Source organism: Myotis nattereri (genome assembly GCF_964212035.1).
Source record: "Myotis nattereri genome assembly, chromosome: 11".
Lineage (NCBI taxonomy): Eukaryota > Metazoa > Chordata > Mammalia > Chiroptera > Vespertilionidae > Myotis > Myotis nattereri.
In genome coordinates this window covers 25,853,324-25,876,359 of record NC_138086.1, presented here as the reverse complement: position 1 = coordinate 25,876,359, position 23,036 = coordinate 25,853,324, and the positions used below count along the sequence as shown (strand labels likewise).

The following is a 23,036-nucleotide window of genomic DNA, read 5'->3' as shown; positions in this document are numbered from 1 at the left end:
AGCACTGTTCAAGACACCTAGGTCTGAAAACACAGCAACAATTGTTTTAAGTTGGAAGAACATGAGCAAAACTGAAGTCTAGATAATTTTACTGATCTTGAAAGACTCAGATAAGTTTACTTCAAATAACATTTCTACAGAAACCTCTCCCCACCCTAGCCTCCTTTTATCTTTCTATAACAAAGCTACATAGTGCTTTAGTTCAGGATCCTCAAAATGGAGAACCCCCAGCAGCAGTATCAACATCTGAAAATTTCTCAGAAATGCAAATTCTTAGGCTGGGACACCAGGCCTTCAGATTCAGAAACGCCGAGGGCAAGGCCAGCAACCTGTGGTAGACCAAGTTCTCCCTCCCGGTGATTCTGATGCTTGCTCAAGTTTGATAGCTACTGCTCCAGATACTATGAATAGAAAAGAGAATTTTTTTACTTCTAGAACAAAATGATTCTTAAAAGACTAAAGTGACCAAAGAGAATAGGGAAGGAAAGTCTATTATGTAAACTGTGCATTGTTAGCTAAAACAGCATGTCCTTTCCAGAGTAAGGTGTAACAATAACATTAGCAACCTCTAATAAGTAGTAGCATAAAGATGGTACCTTCCAGATGTTTCAGGAGTGCCCTACTGGTATTTCCATGAGCAGATATCAGAATGGTTTTGCCACGTAACACTTCAGGAGCAATCCTTTCATTCCAAAAGGGAAGGAGTCTCTCCAGAACATCTTTTAAACTTTCAGACCGTGGCAGTTGATCCACAGGTACATCGCACACTTTATACCTCCGGTCACTGTAGATTTCCTGGTAGTAAGGATGAGACTCTTCAATGGGTGGCGGGGTCACATTGTAGCTTCTTCTCCAGATCCTCACTTGCTCTTCGCCATGATTCAAAGCCATTTTCTCCCTATTGAGACCGATCAAGGCTCCGTAGTGACGCTCATTCAGACGCCAGGAGCTTTCCACAGGAACCCACTCCTGCCCTAGCTCTTCCAGGATCAGCCAGGCTGTGTGGATGGACCGATTAAGAACGGATGTGAACACCAGATCAAACTCAAAGTTTAGCGCTTTCAGTTGCTTCCCACAGTTCCGAGCTTCCTCCAGGCCTTCGTCGTTCAGTTTCTGATCCACCCAGCTACAAAAACGATTCTCTTTGTTCCAAGCACCCTCCCCATGTCTTAACATGATCAGTTTGTACTTGGACATACTGATGGCTGAGCTTCCCTCGTGCCTTCAAATGGGCCAATGTTCAATGACAGAAATACATCTGGAAAGAGAAGAAACAAAACGCATAAGTTATATTCTTCATTCAGCTGACTACCTGGGAAAGGAAGCACAACCTTATCACAGCCGATTTCTAAAATAAACTAGGGCAATTCCTTTAAACAGGTTGATATCAGACATCCGGCAACTCATTCACTATGGCACATAAAGGCATATTCTACAGATAATTAATTACAGGAAACCTAGTTGACTTAAATTTTCTGATGGCTAGATAGTATGTTAATTGCATGATGTAAAATAATGAGAACACTTCATTCTAATGGCATGCTGCGTTTCCGCCAGATCAAAGGCAGTTTATTTACAGAAGAAAGGCTTTACCAGAATGAGGTGGAGATGTCTACAAAGATGACTAGTAACAGACTCTAGATTGACAGCATCCTTCTCATTGTTTTTCCTCTGGTGGAAAAAGAATATTTACCAGCCTCACCTCACTGAAGACGTCATTAAACATGTTAATTCAATAAACCACCACATTTATCTGGTATTTAAATCAACGATTGTTGGCAACTAGTTCTCAATGCCACAGGCTACACCACATACAAGAAAATCTAAGTTTCAACATTCAAACAACATTAAAAGTGATTTAAAGTGACGTTAACACCAAACATGGTATTCACCTAAATAATCTCTCACCTGCCTCGAGATAGTGCTTTTGGCAGGAATAAATCCGGATGCAAAACAAGTTATCAAATGCACGCAGCTGAGCAATTGCTGCGTGTAGAACCAGATTACAGGAGCAGGTCTGCAGGAGTGAGAAGCAGCTCAATGATAAGGAGGCCCTGCCTCCTCCTCCTCCTCCTCCCAACCCTTCAACTGTCCTACACACACCAGCCACATCTCAGCGGGAGAAGAATCTAGTGAAGTGGAGCAGGCAACCAAAACATGTTCTGAACTTGCTAAGTTAAGCTGCTGCCCCAGAGATCTGCTGGGCCACTCTGTCTCCCAGGACTCTGCTGCCTGGCTGCGTCGGCCTGCCTTCGCTCACCTTGCAGCGGACGTATCTTCACTGACAAATGCTGTTTGGTTTACATGCCCAGCACTCTCCACCTCCACCCCAGCGTTTGCCACACTGGGGAGCAAAGATTACATGAACATTGGGGCCTGGTCTTCTGCCACTCTTGGCAACTTCCATTAGCTGCAGATTTTCCGTCCCACGAAAACTGTGATTCAGCCACAGTTATATAACCGTCAGGGACAAAGTTAATTGGAATCGGGAGCTAGTTTCTTCCTTTCTTTACTAATTCCTAAAGATTCTGAAGGTGGGAAAGGGCTTTAAGATGAGGCTTCGGAGGAAGGCAAACGGAGGACCTGAGGAAGGCAGCAGGTTGAGGTGATTTGCAAGTTGAAAGGCTCCAGCAGTTGGGTTTATGATTTCCCTTTCTTGTCAAGCACCAGGTTTGAGGCTTTAGCACATGTGGAGCAGGGAGAAAAGCATGAGGTCACTGGAAGAGCCTGAGCTCCGCGCTCAGCTGAAGGTCCTCACTGAGAATTTCCAGAGGGACAGTGATGCCTCTACCCTCAGCCCAGAGGGGCAGCAGGGTGTCAGAAGAACAGAGAGTGGGATGAAGGCATGTGGGCAGTATTTAGCTAGGTGATTACTGGTGTCCAGAAGCAGAATAATCATGACGCTAATGAAGTTCAGGCTGGAACAAACACCTTCTAAGGCACCGGGGAGACCGAATAATGAATTCACATGGGTGTGTGTGTAATTTACAAAAGAAAGGTATTTTTGCATTGTTTTTTAAAAGAGCCCTAATCCACCAAGTAGTAGAAGCTTTAGGCCCATCAGAAACTGAATCCATCTCTCATAAAATATATTGTCTTGTTTTTTGGTGGGGGGGCGTGGGGGTGGAGAAAAGAAGCTATGAACTGTCCCTCTGCCTCAGCCCTTACTTTGTCTTGTCAAGCAAGAAAACCCTTCTTACGCTAATGAGCTATTTCCCTTCAGATGAAGAGGGATATGATGGACAAATTTTGTAGGCAGAAGCACTTCCTCATCTTTTGGTTATGAACTCTACCAAAGGAATAAAATATATATATATATATAGCAAGAACACTCAGGCACCTACCACCAAGCTTTGCAGTATTTTAATCTGCTGCATTTGCTTACTTTGTTTAAGGAATAAACCACTTTCTCTGCCTCCCCCCCTTAAAATATATACACTGGGGCAGAGAAACAGTCCTACAGCCACAAAGACTATACAAATACATACCCTTCCCTCACTCATGTACAGGAAGTGAATATAGAGTAAGGTCCCAAGCTAGTGCATCTATCTCAGGCAAACTAAAAGTCACTTCCCTTTCTCCTCCTTGATGCTATCAACTGACTTTTCCCATTTAATTAACTCCTAAATATTTACAAAGGCGCTGTTGAGGTTTAAAGTTAGCAATCTTTAAGATTTTAATCCTCATGGTATACCAAGCGTTCATCAACACTCGTCGTCAGTTTGAATAAAGTTTAAGGCATGGCCTGCAAACTCACATGTCCCAGTGGCCAGACAGACAGACAGATGTGTAAAAGCAGTGATGCTGGGCTACAGGGGTGGTGGGAACAGTGGTGAGCTGCAGGGAAGACACATGCTTCTCTGATGGACGCCACTCTGTGTAAATGGACGAAGCTTTCGTATATCCTGGTCTCCCTGACCTAAGGGTACTTACTACCCTTAGAACTTTTCTGAAGAACTGAAAGAGAATGGGACTGCTGAAACCAAAGACTGGAGAGAGTGCAAGACTCAGACCACAGAGAGCCTACGGATTCCATTTTATTTTTAGCATAAGTGTCTTTTTAAAAAAAGAAAAATAATAATTTCAGTTCCTAAACGTTTACATTATAGGAAAAAAAAAAAAAAAGGAGTAGCTACTACTTAGCTCCAGCCCACTTCCCTGTGAGGCTGAAGAACTGGGGTTCCTAGATCTTCCAATTGTCAAAAACCCTGGAAATGCGCATTTTCATGTGATACCTGATACAAATACTGGCGACTCATTTGGATAGTTTTTAAATGTGAGTTAAACAAAACATGTCTGCATGCTGGATTGGGTCTGCTAGTGTATGACCTGTGACTTAAAGGGAAATGTCCTCCTGGCAGATGAGTGGGGAGGCCATCATAGCCCAGGAGATGGGCAGACCCCAAGCCTCCAGGCTCCAATCCAAGCTTTTCCCTGTTATTGTCCCACACACTCTTTCAAGAAACAGACCCTCTAATCCCCTATGTACTGGGCTTCCTTGTTCCTGTCCTTCCTTCACCAAACCCTTTGCCACCAGCCTGCAGAGTCCCAACTCTGTAATCAAACTCCCACTCAACCTTGTACTCTTCCTGGAATGCTTCCTCCGGCTCGGAGCTGTAACCAAGCTGAAAGTGAACTGAATGCAAACTATCTCCGTTGTCTGCTTCTCTCTTTAGTTGGGGGTGTTTGTGCCTCATAGCCTGGAGCGGAAACAGGGGCAGTGATGGGTGGGCAGGGTCCTGCTCCCTCTCAATGGTATTTCCCAACCAAATACCTCCACCCCATTTTTCTTCCCTTTTTTCGGGGGGGGGGGGGGATGATTATGAGAATCTTGCTATATTCAGCTGTAGCTCTCTTGCTCTCATTTATTAACTGCAAACTTCCTGAAAACTAAGTACCCCATTTAAAACCCTCAATTACTTCCTATTGATCTGAGGATAAAGTTCAAAGTCCTTGCTGTGACCCCCAAGGCTTTGGTTTTCTTTTATTTCCTTGAGCATGCCATGTTCTTTCTTGCCTCAGGACCTCTACACATACTATACAGACCCTCTCCCAGCCCATCACGGCCTCCCCTCCACTTTCACTTCACTTCAGTCCCACGCTGCTTTCAGTAACGTCTAGTCATCCTTTAGATCAGCTGTGTCCAGTCAAAATATAATGCAAGCCATATATGTTCTAAAACCATATTAAAAGTTAAAAATAGGTAAAATTAATTTTAATAGTACATTTTATTTAACCCTATAGGATCAAAATATTATCATTCCATCATATAAGCTTGATAAACTTCTTTTTTAAATCCTCACCCGAGAATATGTTTTTTATTGATTTGAGAGAAAGAGAGAAACATCGATGTGAGAGAAACATTGATCAGTTGTCTCCCATATACGTCCTGACCAGGAATCAAACCTGCAACCTAGGTATATGTCCTGAGGTGTGTTGAATGACTCAAAAGTTAGACAAAAATGATTATGTTGTGCTAATGAGGCTGAGGCTTGACAGTTTTGGTGGTTAACTGCCAAAGTAAAAACAGTCAGTTGGCAGGCCTGAGATGTTAGAAAGCTTTAACTCAAGAATCCCAGTGTATTTAGTGGCAAAGCCAGTGCCAAGAAAAACCATCCATTATATTTTTGTAGCCTTTACAATTTAGTATGTTCATGAATGGCCATAATCTCCACACAGAGAGAGACTCCAATTAACTTGTTCAAAAACATACAGTACTAACTGGCAAATTTTAGGTCTTCTCCCCCTGATCCCTGAGCTTTCCCTATCTCACCACTGAAGATGTTAGAGTCTTGGTTTGAGGATCTGGGCTCATTTGGCTTCATTTCCCAGGAACATATCCAGTCACGACTTGTCTTTCCAAACCCAGGCAGCATTTTATGAAAGGAATAAAGGAGGGCTCAGCTTATGGCTGTTCTTGAGAAAAAACTCATTGCACTAAGTCAAACTGGGCAATAGTCGCCCCAACTTATAGATATCATACTAAGAATATATACTCCTCAATATATACTCTCCACCCTCAAATTTAAAAGCTTCTTTTTCAAAATCAAGTTTTATTTTTGGTAAAGCTCACCACCTTGGAGTTGGTTCTTAGGGTTCCTCACTTATCCCTTGACACTTGAATTAAGCACTAATTTTAGTTGATGATTTACTTTATACCAAAAAAGGGCAATACAGGTCAGTGAATTCATACCCCAAGCCTCCTTTCTTTTTAAAGTATGGTATGGCTCAAAAAAAAAAATGTACTTTTATATGACTGTGTCTCATCTTCCTGCCTCTTCTTCTTTGCTATTTTTCCTTTCTTCTAGCCATTATTTTTTTAGTCTCTTGACACCTAACTTGTGCCTCGCCCACTCTACTGACATGGTCTCTCAAAAAACTGCAGATTAGCTATTTCTTAGTAAGTGGAGAACATCTTCTCTTGGAACTCACACTCTGCAGCTGACTACTTCCACCAAGGAAAAAAATTCTTTAGGATTTCAATGCTGGACTTCCCAGGCTCTTCTACTGTTATGCCCTGGTCTTAGGTCTCTGTATTTTCCTACCCACCAGAATAGTATTATGATGCTGAAGATATCATATGATGTCATAGCAGCTAACATTCAAGGAGTGCTCACCATGTACGTAGACTATTTGAATCTTCAGCCACTGTTCTATGGAGAGGTACTGTGATTAGTCCCGTTTTACAGATGCAGAAACTTTGAGGAGACGTTTACTTGCCCAAGGTGACACAGATCAAGCCTACATTTATGCCTGGAAGCACTCTGCCACACTGGCACCCAAGACTCTGTCCTCAGTCCTTGGAAACCCTACTTTCCTCACTACTTAATATCATTAAAATTGGTGATTTATAAATTGACAGCCACAAATACTCAGTCTCCCAAATCTGGTTAATTCATTTTCAAACATGTGTTGCAAATCCCATTTGAGCCTGTGAGGACTATAGAAACCAACAAGGATATGTCTTCAAGGAACTGGTTAGGGAAGGGTGACATGTGTGCGTGTGTACATACTGCTAAAGCAGAAAGTTATTCGCATCATGAGAAACACTCCATTCGTAAGAGAGGTAAAAAAGATTATTTCTGAGCAAGGCTTCATGGACATGGCACTCTTTAAACTGGTTTGGGAATGATGTTCAAGATTTAGATTTATAGAAAAAGGAAAAGGCATTCTAGTCTGAGGGGATAGTCAGTAATAGGGAACAGATACGTATGGAAAATGGTGACTCATTCAAAATTACTGGAAATAGGTAGGATGACTATATGTCCTGGTTTACCTAGAGCAATCTTGCTTTAGGCCTATTTCCCAACATAATTATCATAGAAACATTCTCATACTTGAATGTCCCATTTGGAAAATTATATGATCACCCTAAGTATAGGGTACAATGAGGAAATAGGAGGAGACTAGCCTAGAAAGATAAGTCTGAATAGTACCTGCAGGTACTTGTGCCAAAGAATGTAGGTTCTTGTATAAATACTGGGACATCATTAAAGGTTTAATAATGTGTATTTTAGGAGAATCAGGCAGCATTTACAAATTGAGATAAGAAAAACCAAAGATATGAATACTTTTGAGGATTTTGCAATAATTTCTGGTAACATACAATGAAGACCTGCACTAAGAAAATGACTGTTGAAATGTGAAGAAGATGAACGTGAAAGACACTATAGCTTAGCTCAGGTGTTGGCAACTCTTTCTGTAAAAGAACAAATAGTAATTTTTTTAGGTTTGTTGTGCTATATGGTATTACAATCTGCCATTGTAGCTGAAAGCAGCCGTAGACAATACACAGATGAATAAATGAGGCTGTGTTCCAATAAAACTTTATGTATAAACACTGAAATTAGAATTTCATGTAATTTTCTTGCACATGAACTTGTTATTCTTTGATTTATTTCAACCGTTAAAAAAATGTAAAAACCACTCATTGCTTGTGGGCTGTACTAAAGCAGGTAGTGGGCCAGAAGGCCTTAATTTGCCAATACCTGGCCTGGAAGGATACCATTCTCTCATCTCCTAATTGCATCACTGTTTTGAAACTTTAAGCATCTGGTCACAGAATAATCCCAACATTATTATATTACCTGATTTTATTCTTGGCCAGAACATCAAGTACCTTGAGTAATGGAATCCCATTCATAATTGTATTTATTTTTCACAGAATACAATACTGAGAACACTTAAATCAGTCTGAGTAGTTTACTTTTCCTTAATTTAATTATTTAATAATGGGTTAAAGAAAACACTAGAAGGAAAAATTATTCACGTTAGCCAACTTCAAAAAACAATCTGTCATTTTGACATACTTTACTTCTATTAGACATCTTCATAAATTGCCACAATGACTCAAACTTCAAATGAATGTATACTTGCTCAAGAATAGGTGCTATGCAATTGCCTTGGCAATAAAGAAACAAATAGGTGATTCAAAGGAAACACACTCTGCAAGTGACTTATATTTTCAAATACCCTTCCCCATATATATATTTGTTATAGAGTAAAAAATATTCTTTCCATAAATGCTACTATAAAATTGAAATTATGTTTCAAGATTAGTATCCTTTAGATAAGGCAAGGATGAAGAGGGTATATCTATACTAATAAAAGGGTAATATAATAATTAGAGCAGACATCTTCTGGACATCCATCTGAATGTCCATCCGGACAAAACCATAGCGGCTGCAAGGCCCGGGGCTCACGGCAGCCTCAAGCTCAGGCAGCCTTGAGCCCAGGCGGCTGCAAGGCCCAGGGCTCACAGCAGCTGTGGGCTCACTGCAGCCGCAGCCTCAGGCTGCCATGGACTCGGCAGCCATTAGTCCCAGCGGTTGTAAGGCCCAGGGCTCAGGCAGCCAGCACGGCCAGCAGTGGCAGCAGCAGTGGGGTGATAGGGGCAGTGCCTTCCCCTGATCAGCCCGGTGGCCTCCCGTGGGGAGCGGGCCTAAACCATCAGTAGGACATCCCCTGAGGGCTCCCAGACTGTGAGAGGGGGCAGGCCGGGCTGAGGGACAACCCCCCCCCCCCCCCACAGTGCACGAATTTATTTATATATGTGACTGGTGCACACACAAGGCATTGTATTTACTGAGGTTACTTCTACACCAGTGATGGCGAACCTATGACACGCGTGTCAGAGGTGACACGCGAACTCATTTTTTTGGTTGATTTTTCTTTGTTAAATGGCATTTAAATATATAAAATAAATATCAAAAATATAAATCTTTGTTTTACTATGGTTGCAAATATCAAAAAATTTCTATATGTGACACGGTACCAGAGTTAAGTTAGGGTTTTTCAAAATGCTGACACGCCGAGCTCAAAAGGTTCGCCATCACTGTTCTACACTATCTCCAGAATCTCTAGGTAGTTTCAACAAATGCAGCATAAAAACCCTGCTGCTACCTCCTACTCCTGATAATTAAACCAGGTAATTTCACATACCTCCCCCATCTTCACCATAAATGAGGCTTGTCCTGTCTTCGAAAGTAATGTTCCTAGAACATTGCTTCTTCCCTTCCTCAGGTATTCGAAAAGTAATAATGTCTAATATCCCAGTATGACAATTCATAAACAGGTAGATAAAATTACAAGATAAAGACCAGCCCAAAAACTTAAGTTTGCTTTCTGTTTTTTTGTTTCCAAAAACTGAGTAAGAAATATGATCAATGATATAATATTGAAGTATGGAAAATAAGGGATACAGAGCAAGAGTTGCTATGATCCAAAGCTTATCCTTAAATATTAACTATTCAAATGCCACCATAGACCACTCAGATGTTTTCCCTGGTCCAAATCTTCAATGTGAAAGTCAACTCCCATTGCATTAGGAACCTAACTCTAGAGAAGATAGGCTGGCTATATACTTGAGGATATAGAAAAAAACAGAGGTTAACCATGTTTCTGATAAAGGAAAAAGGAACAGTTCTTAAGGGAAATGAAATCTGGAGCTCAGTTCTTTGGAGTCTTAACATAATATGCCTTCCCCAAAATCAAGCTCAATGTTAAAAGTCCAGACATGACTGTACTTAAAAGTACCGAGTGTTCCACCATCTATTCCTTTTCCTATAGCTTTATAGTAACTTTTCCATTTGTAGTTGCATTAGAAGAGCACCTCTTTACCAGGAGTAAATGCTATCACTCACAGGTATTTTCTAGGCACTAATATTACCCTGTCATTCTCCAGCTTTACATCTACTAACAAACAGCTGTGACTGATCACTTGCTACAAGGGAAACAAACCATAGCAGGTGAACCCCTATTCACAGCTAAGAGATCTATTTTTGTGATGAGATGTATGTTGGTCTTCATGTTGCTAGTTTCAGCCTGCAAGGCATCACCAATATACACAGCACTCACTCATGACACCTCCTTCCTATCTCTGGTTACTTATTTCCCCAGAGTAGTAGCTGTTGTCAACATAAACTATTCCACCAAACCCCAAAAGTTTAAGTCAAGAAACCTGGATATCAGTCCCAGCTTTGCTACTTACTGACAGTGTGACCTTGACCAAGTTATTTAAATTTCCTGAACTTCAGCCTGTTCAGGTTCTTTATCCAAAAAGAGGATAATGAAATTACTGTTCTCAGGGGGCTATTAGGAAGACTAAATGAGATGATGGTGAAGCACACTACCAAAAAGTGAGAGGTATTCTGGGTTGAATGGAGCAGACTCTAGCTAACATATGAAGACTGGCACAGACCTCAGGCCCTTGAAGATGATCCTACCTTGCTGATGGCATGAGCAGAAGCAAAAGCTGGAAATAAAATGAGGCTGGGTAAAGAAAGTTCAATTAGGTAGAGGAAGGAGGAATGAAATCAAATTGTGTGTGCGTGTATGTTGGAGGGGGTGGTAAAGTTGATGGTAAGATACAGTCTTAGAAGTATACCAAATACTACAGTCCAAATGCTTTAATGAGGTGGCTAACATTTAATTTACATTTTTATAAAGGATGTTTTTTCCGTATTTGTGGCCAAGTTTCAGTGAAAGATTTTTTTGTTAGGTAATTCTTTTAGTCCTATTTCCCCATATAAACATTCCCTCACACCAGATTTCATTTCAAGAATATTCAAAAGACCTATCAATTCAAACATGTGTGGGCATCAGACACACAAAGATGAAAGCAGGGCTGAATGTAGATGTATCAGTCATTACTTAAAACGGAACGTGCCACTGAATTTCAACCAACTGTAGGAAGCAAAAGGGGAAGAGACACCAAAAGATCTACCCAAACATTAACAGTGAGTTGCCGCTGGATGATGGAATAAAAAAATGACATTTTCTACTAGTACGTTTATACCTCTGTAAAATGGTCCGTCTGTAAATGTCCAAAGTTTCTCCTAGGATCCATTTGGTTTAAATGTAGACACAAAAGAACAAACACTACCCTCACAGCTGGGAACTTTTATTTGCTAACAGACTGGTACGGGATTTACTGCAACGAGATTATGTTTATATACTTGTGGTGGAAAATGTCTAATCATTTTCACTTTAAAACAGACCTTTAACACAGGCATGGACCTCAGAAATAATCCAAGGCAGCATCTGCTCTTGAAAGATGCAAAAATGAAGAGTCAGAGAGTTGAAAGGATTTGTTTACGATCACACAAATAGCAACAGCTTCAAGACTAAAACCCAGGTGTCTTGACTCTGCAACTCAGAGCTCCTCTCACTACACCATTTGTTTTGAATGATGCTTCTCCAAAGTCCACACTAACGGAAGAGCATCTACGGTGCTCTGTCAAGAAGACAGAGATGGATAAAACCTGGTCCCTGGACTCAGGGGAGTCCGTTTTAAAATAAAAGGCAAATTGAAACATGTGTTCTGCTTTCAAAACGGAAAATCTTAGCAGCTTCTGCTGAACGATACTGTTTGATTCCCACCCCTCCACCACCGAATCCTGCATTCCGTCAGTTAACTTTCTGGTCCCACGCACAAGCTCTCAACGCTCCACAATTTGGAAGAGAGCTAGACGGTTGGCGAATGGGAGTTATAATAAGTTCTCTAACCACCCATTACCCTTCAAAACTTAACCGTGCACTTCACTTCCCTTATGCATTTCTCTTGCCCTTCTCCAGCATTGCAGCCCCCTACGCCTTTGAAAGGAGAGGAAACACACTTAACTTTTTTTTTTTTAAGAACCTGTGATTTGGCTCCAGATTTGAGCGCTCCGTGAAAACCATTTCAGACATTCACCTCCTCCTCCTTTCCGGCATTCAGGTTTTTTTCTGTCTGCTTCGACTTTCAGGGGCAGGTCTGCCATCGCCCTAAATACAGTGGCATGGCCCCGAGGGCACCGAGCCTCCTTCCTGCAGCCCACCATTGACGGGGCTCTGCCAGGCGCCCAGGGGAGGTGATCCTCCCTCCCTTCAATTCCTGTTTATTCCTGCCGTCGAGACACCACTCCCAAGGCGAGTCCTCCCTCCAGCTGGCGGACCTGTGCCTCCCAGACAGGCTCATTCAGAGAAAGGGACAGCAGAGAGGAACCCGGGGCACGCGTGAGGGCTGGCCCTTGAGGGGCAGACGAGCGAGCGCCAGATTCAAAGGCAGAACCGGCAGCGTCAAGGAACTGGCCTCCCGCACTCCGGGGTAAAACGCCACCTTCTTTAAAAACGGGAACGTTCTCAACAGCAAACATGCTAAGACAAAACCACTCACCTGCAAAGAGGCCACCAGCAGCACCCGCTCCTCAGAGCCGCCGGGCCGGCAGTGCCACCTAGGACTCATCCCTGTGGCCGGCATCAACGCTCTTTTCTAGCCCGGGCGCCAGAGGGGCAGGTCCTAGCGCTCTGCCCATTGGGGGGTTGAAATGTCACTCATGTACGGCCCCGCCTTACTCCCCAGGAACAGGTCGAGGTCTTTTCCGTTTCCCAAATCCCTGGGGTAGAAAGCGAAGTTCTGATTGGCTCACTGCGGAGACGAGCACACGTCTGGACCAATAAAGAGCTGACCTCGACGCCGGTGGGCGGGCTTGGGTCTGGAAAAATAGAGAAGTCGAACCCGCGATAGAAAAGCCTCAGGCCTGGGGCGGTCTTGACGGGCTGAGGTGCTAGAGGGAGTTTCGCGTCGTAAAGAAATCAAGTACTTGCCCGTGTACGGAAGTGTCGGCGGGATCCTGGAGGCGATGAGGCGATGCCTTTTTTAAGGTGGGAGACTTCAACCCGGGATGAAAGTGGGTAGTTCTTGCGGGGCAAAGCTCCCGCTTTCCTCGTTGGTTTTAAGTCTTAAATCGTGATGGAAACAAAAGCCTTTAAAAGTGCCGGCTGTCTGGGCAGCATCTGAGCCGCGCTTTCTCTCAGTGCTTTCGTAGGGATGCCCCATAGGCTGTTCCCTGGCACTGTTTTGGTTGGGAGAGAACAGTGATAAATGCAAGGCACGAAAGCTTCTACCACAGATGAAGGGAGGATGGAGTGGAAAGAGGAGAATTATAAATTTGGAGGCCACAGTTACTGAACAAGAGAAACCCATAAAAAAGAAAATACCCGAAGCGCCGCTAGAACCACCACACCAGGCTTTGAAGCACACAGTCAGACCTTTTGAGTAGGTGGGAACGATAAGGAATAGTACGCGTGCCTGGCCGCATGGGAATCCCCCCTTCTCCATTTCTAAGAAGCTGCCCTGCCTGGTGTCAGCGTCCTCTTTGGAGGACTTCCTGATTCATCCTCATCACAAGCCCCGTAGCTTGGTGCCTGCCAAGCAGGTCCTCGGAATAATTAAACAAAAATTCGAAAAAGTAATCTTCCCACGTTGTTGAACTCCACGACAGGCTATGTGTTGGATTCACGGAGACCTAAGTGTCTGTAGTTGGTTCCCTATCTCACGGGCCCTTGTTAGAGCAGAACATTTCCGCCCCGGACCTCAGAGATCAGGGTTCAGCTTGCAAGTGGCAGGAGGCACCTTCCAGACCCGACTCCCAGGAATACAACTTCCAGATCGTATATTCTTACCCCGCTTGCTCTTCCTTTCCTCCAGGATGCACGGGGGACCAAGGGAAGGGGAAGTTTTCCCAGAAAGCTCTCTAACTCAGAATGCCCACCATCCATACTCTGGAGGACAAAGACGGCCGTTCACCGGTGTCTGTGAGCATTTGACACGCGGGAATACGCAACGCTGCACTTCAGGGCACCTGCTCATGGGATTTAGTTTTACTGTCGTTGTGGATACCCATGGAGTGCTAGCTTGTCACCTAGATTCTATTAGAACATCAGCAATGTCAGCCATCGCATCTGCCTTTTAGAATCTCGTTGTGCAGGTGAGGACTCTGAAGTTTAAGAGATTTGTTCAGAATTATTTAGCTGGTTGGGGCCAGAACTTGGACAAGGACCCTTGCAAGGTTGCTAACTCATAATTCTAGGAAAATGCTTCCTTTTCTGCAGCTTCTCTCCCCTCCCCCCCAAAAAAAGACAATAAATTCTTTAAAATCAAGATTACAGATTTTAAAATTAACTTGCATTAAGACCAACCTTGAGGAATTTGATTTTGATATAGCAAGCAGTGTCGATGCTATGAAAATAACTCAGTGTCTCAAGTCCCTATTTTACTTCAAACAACTCTTGGAAAAGTTCCAGTTTCATCCAAACAAGAAATGAAAACACCATAATTTATTATAGCCATGTTGTCTCTTTGTCTTTCTTTCTATTATGTGTGTATATCAGAAAATCAATATTAACAAGTATTGTACTTTAAGGATTGGGTAGCAGATTGTCTTGTTCAATAAAATACTATTTTATGATAGCATACATACCTGGCCAAAATTTACACAGGATTCCTTTGTAGGTAGGGTTGAGCTAGTCCACCAACATCAGAACACCATCCACTCACCTGAGCTATTCTGCCTCGTTCTCCCCTGGCAGAGCCATGGGCTCCTTCCCTCCCTTCCTCCCTCCAGTAAACTCCAGAATTCGTTGGTCCTATATCCCATGTACAGGACTATCTCCTTGTCTTGAGAGTTGTCAAGACACATCCTGATCTGGTTGTTTGCAGTAGTATCTAGTCTCCTACCACACCCTAACTCCTTCGGTGTCGGATTAAAACCTGCCACTCATAATCTAGTGTAATAGGCCCATGTTTGGCTTCCATTGCCCTACTAAGTACAGGACTCATCTATTTTTTTTTTAAATATATTTTATTGATTTTTTTTACAGAGAGGAAGGGAGAGGGATAGAGAGAGTCAGAAACATCGATGGGAGAGAAACATCAATCAGCTGCCTCCTGCACACTCCCCACTGGGTATGTGCCCGCAACCGAGGTACATGCCCTTGACCAGAATCGAACCTGGGACCCTTGAGTCCGCAGGCCGACGCTCTATCCACTGAGCCAAACTGGTTAGGGCAGGACTCATCTATTGAAACCAAAAAAACTGGAATTGCTCCAAGGGATCAGCCATAGAGACCCCACCAGGGATTTGAAAGCCACCTGTCCCTTTCTTTCAGGTGTTAAAACGGAGAATCCTCATCTCACAGAGGAGAATAATGGAGGCAATTTTGAAATAATTTTGCAGTCTCTGAAGGTACATTGCTTGACCTCAGCTTGTCTTTGTGAAATAGGGATAATACCTAAGTGACCAGTGTGAAAATTAAATGAGATAATGCAGTGTATGTCTGGCTTTTGGAAAGCATTCAGTAAATGGTATTGATTCTTAACAATTACAGTAGAGTGTTTTAGCTACTTACAAGTACCCTTATTTTAAAAACTCAAGAAACTCTGGGCCTTGGGCTTTCCTCCCCTTTGCAGGATATCTGTAGAGGTTATAAGACAGGAATTTCCCCAGTTACCTCACTGCTACCCACAGAGGCGCCTGTCAGGAAGTGAATGGCCAAGAGGGTACAAACCAGTGGCAGATCCAGGAGCCTCCGGTATTGGGACGTCTGTATTATGTGAAATTTCCCTACTCTAAATCTCAGCAGTGAGCATCCTGGGGCAGAAAAAGAGGCAGGCTGATTTTCTTTTTTCCACTCTTAATTCTGGGGGAAAAATAACTGCCTGAAAAAGGAGGAAACTTGTAGAAAATCAAAAGAGGCACTTTCCCCTTTTACACATTCTGCCTAGGAAAAACACTAATTTCTTTAAATGCTGTTTTTTTCTGTGGCAGTAAACAAAGTAGTCACAATTTCTGCCCTGTGGAGTTTTCAAATGCTGTATCATATGTATTATAACTTTTTATTAACAAATATTACATTTATTGTATTAGGTTTAGAAAAGAATTTAAAACACCCATAATCTTACCACTCAAAATTTATTAACAATTTTTATTTTTTTTCTATTTTGTCCCTGTAAATACATTATTTTTTAAAAGACTGGAATTCAGCCCAGCCGGCATGGTTCAGTGGTTGAGCATCAACCTATGAATCAGGAGGTCATGGTTCAATTCTTGGTCAGGTCACATGTCTGGGTTGTGGGCTCGATCCACAGTGTGGGGAGTAAAGGAGGCAACCAATCAATGATTCTCATCATTGATGTTTCTCTCTCTCTCCCCCTCTCCCTTCCTCTCTAAAATCAATGAAATATATTTTAAAAACAAAAGACTGGAATCCATAGTATATATATTGTTTTACAGCAGTATTTACTTAATGTATCATGAACATCTCCCCATGCCATTTAATATTCTTCAATATATATAATTCCACTGCGTGAGTGTGCCTTTGGATATTATATCTCACAGTTCAACCAATCTCCTACTCTTGAGCATTGAGTTTGTTTCATTTTCTTAAAAAGACTCAGGTATTTAAACGGGCTACTTGTTTCCTTGAATGACAGGGTGCTCTGGGAATATCTGTTGAACCACAGCACTACTACCGGGGGAGCCGCAGCCTTGCTTTGCTGAAGGTGATAAAGCACTAGGAATTCTTTTTTCTGGGCCCTGGTATTGCAGAGCTAAGAAAGGTAAATCCAGTTAAAGCCTGAAAACACCTGGAGGGTTGTCTTTTAATCCTTACTTTTCTCAGGGTTTCCTGTTCTTTAACCTGAAGAAAAGGTGGTTAAATGAGAGAAAATTGGGGGACGGGTTGGAAGTCAGAGCTCCATTAGTAAAACCTCACAAAACTCCTGGTATATGTAGCTCCATTTTACAGATGAGGAAAGTAAGGCTCGAAGAGAGAATTGGTCCAAGCCTGCACAGCTAGGCGCAGCTTGGGTCTGAAATTTGAACTGTGTCCACCATGCTTCCCACTGTTCCTTAAAACTGATGGATATAACACCATTCTCCCCTGCTCCCCTCAAGGGAAATTTGCTGTCAATCTTCTGGAATATATGTATTATCTGTTCCCTAAAAAAATAAAAATCTTGACTATCCAAGAATTTCTTCTGCCTTGAGTCGCCTGAGTTGGCTTACTCTTAGTCAAAAGAATATATCCTCATTTTTTGATGAGGTATTTTCTTATTTGACCTCACTGTATACATTGGAAGGTCAAAGTCATAAAAAGAAGTTCTTATGAACCCTGCAGCAATTTAACAGCACTACACATAGTTCCCTTAGCTTCTGGGATTTCTGAAGTATGATAGTGATATATATATAGCAGTAAGCCTATTTTTTCTAGTTTAGCTCCTTGTTGATTTTCTCTTGTTTTCTTCTGAAGAAAAATAGGTACAGCAAATAACTAGGAGGCCCTCCTAAGGGCAGGGAAGGCTAGTCCTAGCAGATAAGGTTTCAGAGGCTGCACAATGTAGGGAAAGACGTGTGATTACGTAGTCAAAACAAGTTTATGAGCTGAACTGATGATGATGATGATATATATATATATATATATATATATATATATATATATATATATATATCAGTAAGCCTATTTTTCTAGTTTAGCTCATTTCCTTATATCTAGAAGGAAATTCTAGAAGAGGCTTTCCAAAATTGTTTAGAGCCATGAAGCATCACTGAAATGGGTATATGAACCTCTCACCATGAGACTTTGAAGGCAGTAACACTTATTGGAAATGTAGCTTCTGGAATGTTTTGTTAAAGGCTAAAATTTTTACATAATCTAATCAAAAGCAGTTTTAATCCATGGTACATGTTTTAAAAAATATTTTCCCATCCCCTCACCCCACTCCACTCTTGTACACCTGTGTATGTGTGTACACACACACACACACACTACCAATACCCTAGCCCAGTGGTTCTCAACCTTCTGGCCCTTTAATTACAGTTCTTCATGTTGTGACCCAACCATAAAATTATTTTCGTTGCTACTTCATAACTGTAATGGTGCTACTCTTATGAATCGTAATGTAAATATCTGCTATGCAGGATGGTCTTAGGCGACCCCTGTGAAAGGGTCATTCGACCGCCAAAGGGGTCGCGACCCACAGGCTAAGAACCGCTGTGCCTAGCCCAAGCCACCATCACCTCTTGCCTGGATTTTCTCAATAGACTCCTAACAAATCTTCCTAAATCTACTTTTGCTCTCTTTTAAGCAGCCAGGGTGATATTGGTAGAATATCTTTGTGGTCATCCTGGCTGGTGTGGCTCAGTTCCTTGGAGTGTTGTCCTGTGATGGATTCGATTCCCAGTCAGGGCACATACGCAGGTTGCTGGTTCGGGGTGCATATGGGAGGCAGCCAATCGATGTGTCTCTTTCACATCAATGTTTTCCTCCCTCCCTTTCTTCCTCTCTCTAAGATAAATTTATTTAAAAGAATCCAAATGTAATGTAATTTTTTAAAGAAAGAATATATTTGTGATCAGATTACAGCTAACCCCCCACTTCCCACGGCTTAAAACACTGCAGTGGTTTCCCTTTGCTCCTAATATTGGCTTTCTTCGTCCTCCCTTTGGCCATTAGACCTTTGTACATGCATTTTCCCTACCTACAATGCTCTTTCCTCCCAAGTTAAAACACAGAACAAGAATTCAAGTTTCCTAACTCTCAGGCTGAGTCTGTAATGCAAGGGTACTACTGGGGACTAATTATCCAACAGGGAAATGTGATTCAGAGGTTCAAAAGAAGTACAATAATGGGCAAGAGTGTGGGCTTTGGAGCCAGTCCGCCTCTGAGTCTGTTCTGTACTGATCATATGATCGTGGGCAACTTGCTTAACATCCTTGCCTCATTTCTTCTGTTGTATCATGAGCACAGTAATGATACCTACCTTATGAAGTTACATTATTTAAACAAGTTGACACATAGAAAGAGCTCAATACATTTTAACTTTAAAAATATATATTTTTTAGGTGTGGAACAAAATCAACCTTGTTGATTTTCTCTTTTTCTCTTCTGAAGAAAAATAGGTCCAGCAAATAACTAGGAGGCCCTCCTAAGGGCAGGGAAGGCTGGTCCTAGCAGATAAGGTTTCAGAGGCTGCACTATGTAGGGAAAGACATGTGATTACGTAGCCAAAACAAGTGCCAGGCCACAGATGCTAGTGAGCTGAGATAACATGAAGCCTAAGGGATGTAAAAAAAATACACAAAGGGGGGAAAATTTAAAGAAATCTAAAATGGTATAAAAAATCACAACAGTAGACAAAAGACATTCTATTTCTAAATGAAATCATCTTAAGCTTCTAAACGAAGGCTTGTTCTATAAAACATCTTTTCCTTGTATGGTAAACATTTTCTAGGCTACCTGAGATCCCAGACCTTGGCTTTGAGAGCTGTCATTTCTATAGCTACTTGTAAGTGCTGTGCTGTGTCCAGAGAGAAGCTACTTTACCTATAGATCTGTGACTCCAACATCAGTGAGGCAAAGCTTTTTATGTTTCTCAGTTGACTCCTCACAGAATCTCAATTAAATAAATTAAGAAAATAGCTTCACTGGCCTCATTTATTAGTGAGTTTTCAAGTAAAGAATAATGACAAAAACCATCAGTCATTACCAACAACTGAATGTTGGTCTTTTTATGCCAGTTGAGGGAGGAAGAAGGGATATGAACTAGTCTCTGACATCATCTCTCTGTGAGGTGTCAGATAAGAGAAATAGGTGAAACACCTGTTGGCAACCACAAGTTGTAAAAATTAGCAAGTAAGGTTAGCCCATACGTATTCTGTCGACTACTTAGGATTTATAAGGTGGGTAATGGCAAAGGCTCTGATGCTTGGTGATTCCTGGTGAGATGACTTGCTGAAACTCAGGTTGCTGCAATCCCTGGTCTCAATGACAGCTGGAGCACAGAACCGCAGTGCCAAATGACCTACATTTCTTCACCCTTGGAACATAAGCAAGGATATAAAGGCCAGGCAGCTATAGCTTGCCAAAACTCCCCTTCTGTTAGAAATTATTTTTAAGACCAATAGGAAAGAACCTGTGTCCTCAGCTCCAAAAACAACTGTATTAGACAAAATATTAAAAACAGACCAACTTTAGCGACATATTATGGAAAATGTTACATTTTTTAGCTCCCCAAAAGAGTAAATTTAGTAAAATTTATTATGTTATAAGTACTCCTCTTTGCCTAAACTTATATATTTCCTTATGCTTTGTTGCATCTCTAACTTCTCAAAAAAGTGTGTGTGTGTTGAGGATAGGAGGTAGAGAAGAGCCAAAAAGGAAAAGGGAAAATGAGAAAACAATTAAAACCTTGAGAAACGCCTGAGATCTGGTCTCAACCAGCAAATTAAACCAAAAAGTAGCAAATTACTCATTGAATGTCTCCTGACGCTTAAGAACTTGCGTTGGGAATTTTGAATTAAGTGAATTAACAATACTTTTAGTACCTACCATGAACTGTGCCAAGAGCAAGAGATAAAGATAAATGAAACATTGCCCTTATCGCCAAGGAGCATGGCCTAGTAGGAGAGAGACCAACTCATGAATTATTAATTACAGTCCAACAAGTATAAGTGCAGGTGCAATTAATTAAGACTCACAAGGTGTTTTGGTGGGAGGGGAGTACTTAATTATGCGGAGGGAGGGGCTGAAGGTGAGAAGTTGGCAGGGATGTGAGAAGTTTAGATACATAATGGAAGATAGAAAGTCTGAGCAACGGTCAGAATGAATAGAATTTCAGTCAATTGAACATTGGATTGTGGTAATGGGTGCACAATTATATTAAACTCACACTCATTAAATTGTTTGCTAAAATGGGTGCACTTTATGGTATAGAATTTATAACTTTAAAAAAGACCTGATTTTTAAAAAAGAGAATACTGGCTTTAGAAACATACATGTGGACAGAATCCTCGTTAATAGTTGTGTGATCTTGGTCAAGTTAGTTAACCTCTCTGATCTTCAGGGTCCTCGTATGTAAAATAGAAATAATGATATCTATCGTGGTACTGTTGGGAAGATTAAATGGGACAGTGTATTTAAAGTGCCTGCTACATTATCATGCTCAGCTTATGATGGTTCGCTTTCTTGTCCCTGGAATGTGTAATGAGTGTTTAATTGTTCCTGCTGTCCACTAGACACCTCTGGTCGCTGTGTCTTCTGACTTCCTTTCACTAGGACTTGACTGATCACTTTCCCATTTCTCTTATATCCTTGCTAAGCACCTTCATCAAGCATCTTACCTATACTTCCAATGGTATTTCTCTGTGCCTTTGCCCATGCTGTTATTTCTATCTGCATTATATTTCTTATCCTTTTTCACTTAACTAATCCTTAATCATTTTTTCATTTTTTTTTTAGGATTTTAAAATTGGATAATATTCCCTACATACTGGGAAGAATGAAGAATGATGTATAAACACTGTGTATCCATTCCCAGCTTTATCACATCTTCACATTCTGCCATATTTACTTCAGAACTTTTCACGGAAACAAGTCTTTGGATTAGTTGACTTTTTCCTCTTGTTTATTTTGAGATGAGTTGTGGTGGAATCGAGACTAGAATCAAATTATATTAATTTCTGAATTATATAAATCAGTTTTTAAGTTTTAGCTTAACTTTGTTCAGCAAAAACTTCATTTTTGTTTAGCAAGATCTCCCATATGTTTTTGTCACTTCTATTTATAACACATTCAATAAAGGAGTGATAATTTTCCACAAGTTCATTGAAGGGTAGGAGTGGGGGCATATGTAGGACTAATAGCACCATCGCATGGCATGAGATTTAAATTTCTTATCTTATTGATACTTTATGTCACCTCCCCTTTCACTGATGATTTCAGTTTTGAAACACAAATTTTCTTCAGTCCATCTAAAATTATCCAAGGGGACTGCTAAAGTTATGTCAATTAGTAACATTTTCTGGAATAACTGGCAGAATTATATAAAAGTCACCGAAGTACTAGAAGGCTTTTTCAGATTGTGTGTGTGTCCCGTTTTTTGTTGTTGTTAAAGTAAACTATCTATTGAACAATCAGAAAATCCTTGTCATCCTTCTCTTTAATCAGTGTTCCTTCTCTTTAGTCTATCTTCTTGTTTAAAGGATACAGGGCTCTCTGCTTCAGCCCTACGCATCTGGTTTGCTTTTCACAATCACATGGCCTCCCTTCAGCCACAGAACCCATTTTATAACCTGACCATTTAAATTGTGTATTTTTTAAAATTTATCTTTGTGAGATCAGTTTCCCAGTGTTTGCATATTTAGCCACAGCTGCAACCTGGTCAGGTAACAGAACATGGTTCTGAAGGGTTTTCAATCTCTGACTGATCCTTTCAGGAATTCTCCAGAGACTATTTATTATTGGAAATCTTTAGAGATTGAGTCACCGTCTCCTTTCCAACTCTTCTTAGACTTTTTTCCTCTTATTCCTTCAATCCATGCCATTGTCATTTGGGCTTTTTGTTACCTTCTTCTTTTCTTGAACCTTCCTTTTGGCTGGTGCTTTCATTTAGACTGCTGCTGCTATTGCATCTCCTCCTCCTTCTAGTCCATTTTCTCTTCCTCTTTCCCCGTATGAAGTGGAAGCTGAGGTGGTGGTCTTCATTCTCTACCGGTGTATGTTTATCGGAATATGCATCACGAGTCTTTGAGGAGAGTCTCCAGAGGTTGGGCGCTCACTTCTGCAATCCTTTCTCTCAGTAGAGGCTTTCTCCTTGCCTGTGAGGTTAAGCCACAGCTTGTCATCCAGGTGGGAACTTGAATAGCCTTTGTAGGATGTGGCAAAAGAGAAGAAAGTGCCCAGAACCCAGAAGGCCACTTTCGCTTCTGGAGAGAGGG

At 41.5% G+C, this 23,036-nt stretch overlaps 1 protein-coding gene and 1 long non-coding RNA gene across 3 annotated transcripts in view; one reads left to right on the top strand and one right to left on the bottom strand.

Moving 5' to 3' along the window:
- Positions 1 to 12,832, bottom strand: part of BPGM (bisphosphoglycerate mutase) — a 29,246-nt gene extending 16,414 nt beyond the window's left edge. Inside the window, exons 1-2 of one of the 2 annotated variants that reach the window (XM_081102137.1) lie at positions 12,656 to 12,832; positions 597 to 1,258 (exon numbers count right to left, since the gene is read on the bottom strand). In XM_081102137.1, the coding sequence (XP_080958263.1) occupies positions 597 to 1,197 (601 nt within the window). In that variant the 5' untranslated portion in view covers positions 1,198 to 1,258; positions 12,656 to 12,832. Of the gene's footprint in view, positions 1 to 596; positions 1,259 to 12,655 lie in introns of those variants that run through there. The other variant, XM_081102138.1, reaches the window with a different exon arrangement.
- A 132-nt stretch (positions 12,833 to 12,964) lies between these two features.
- LOC308526884 lies at positions 12,965 to 22,236 on the top strand. Its single transcript, XR_013996582.1, has 3 exons — positions 12,965 to 13,143; positions 13,970 to 14,249; positions 21,559 to 22,236. It is a non-coding gene; the product is annotated as an uncharacterized lncRNA (long non-coding RNA).
- Positions 22,237 to 23,036: the final 800 nt, after the last annotated feature.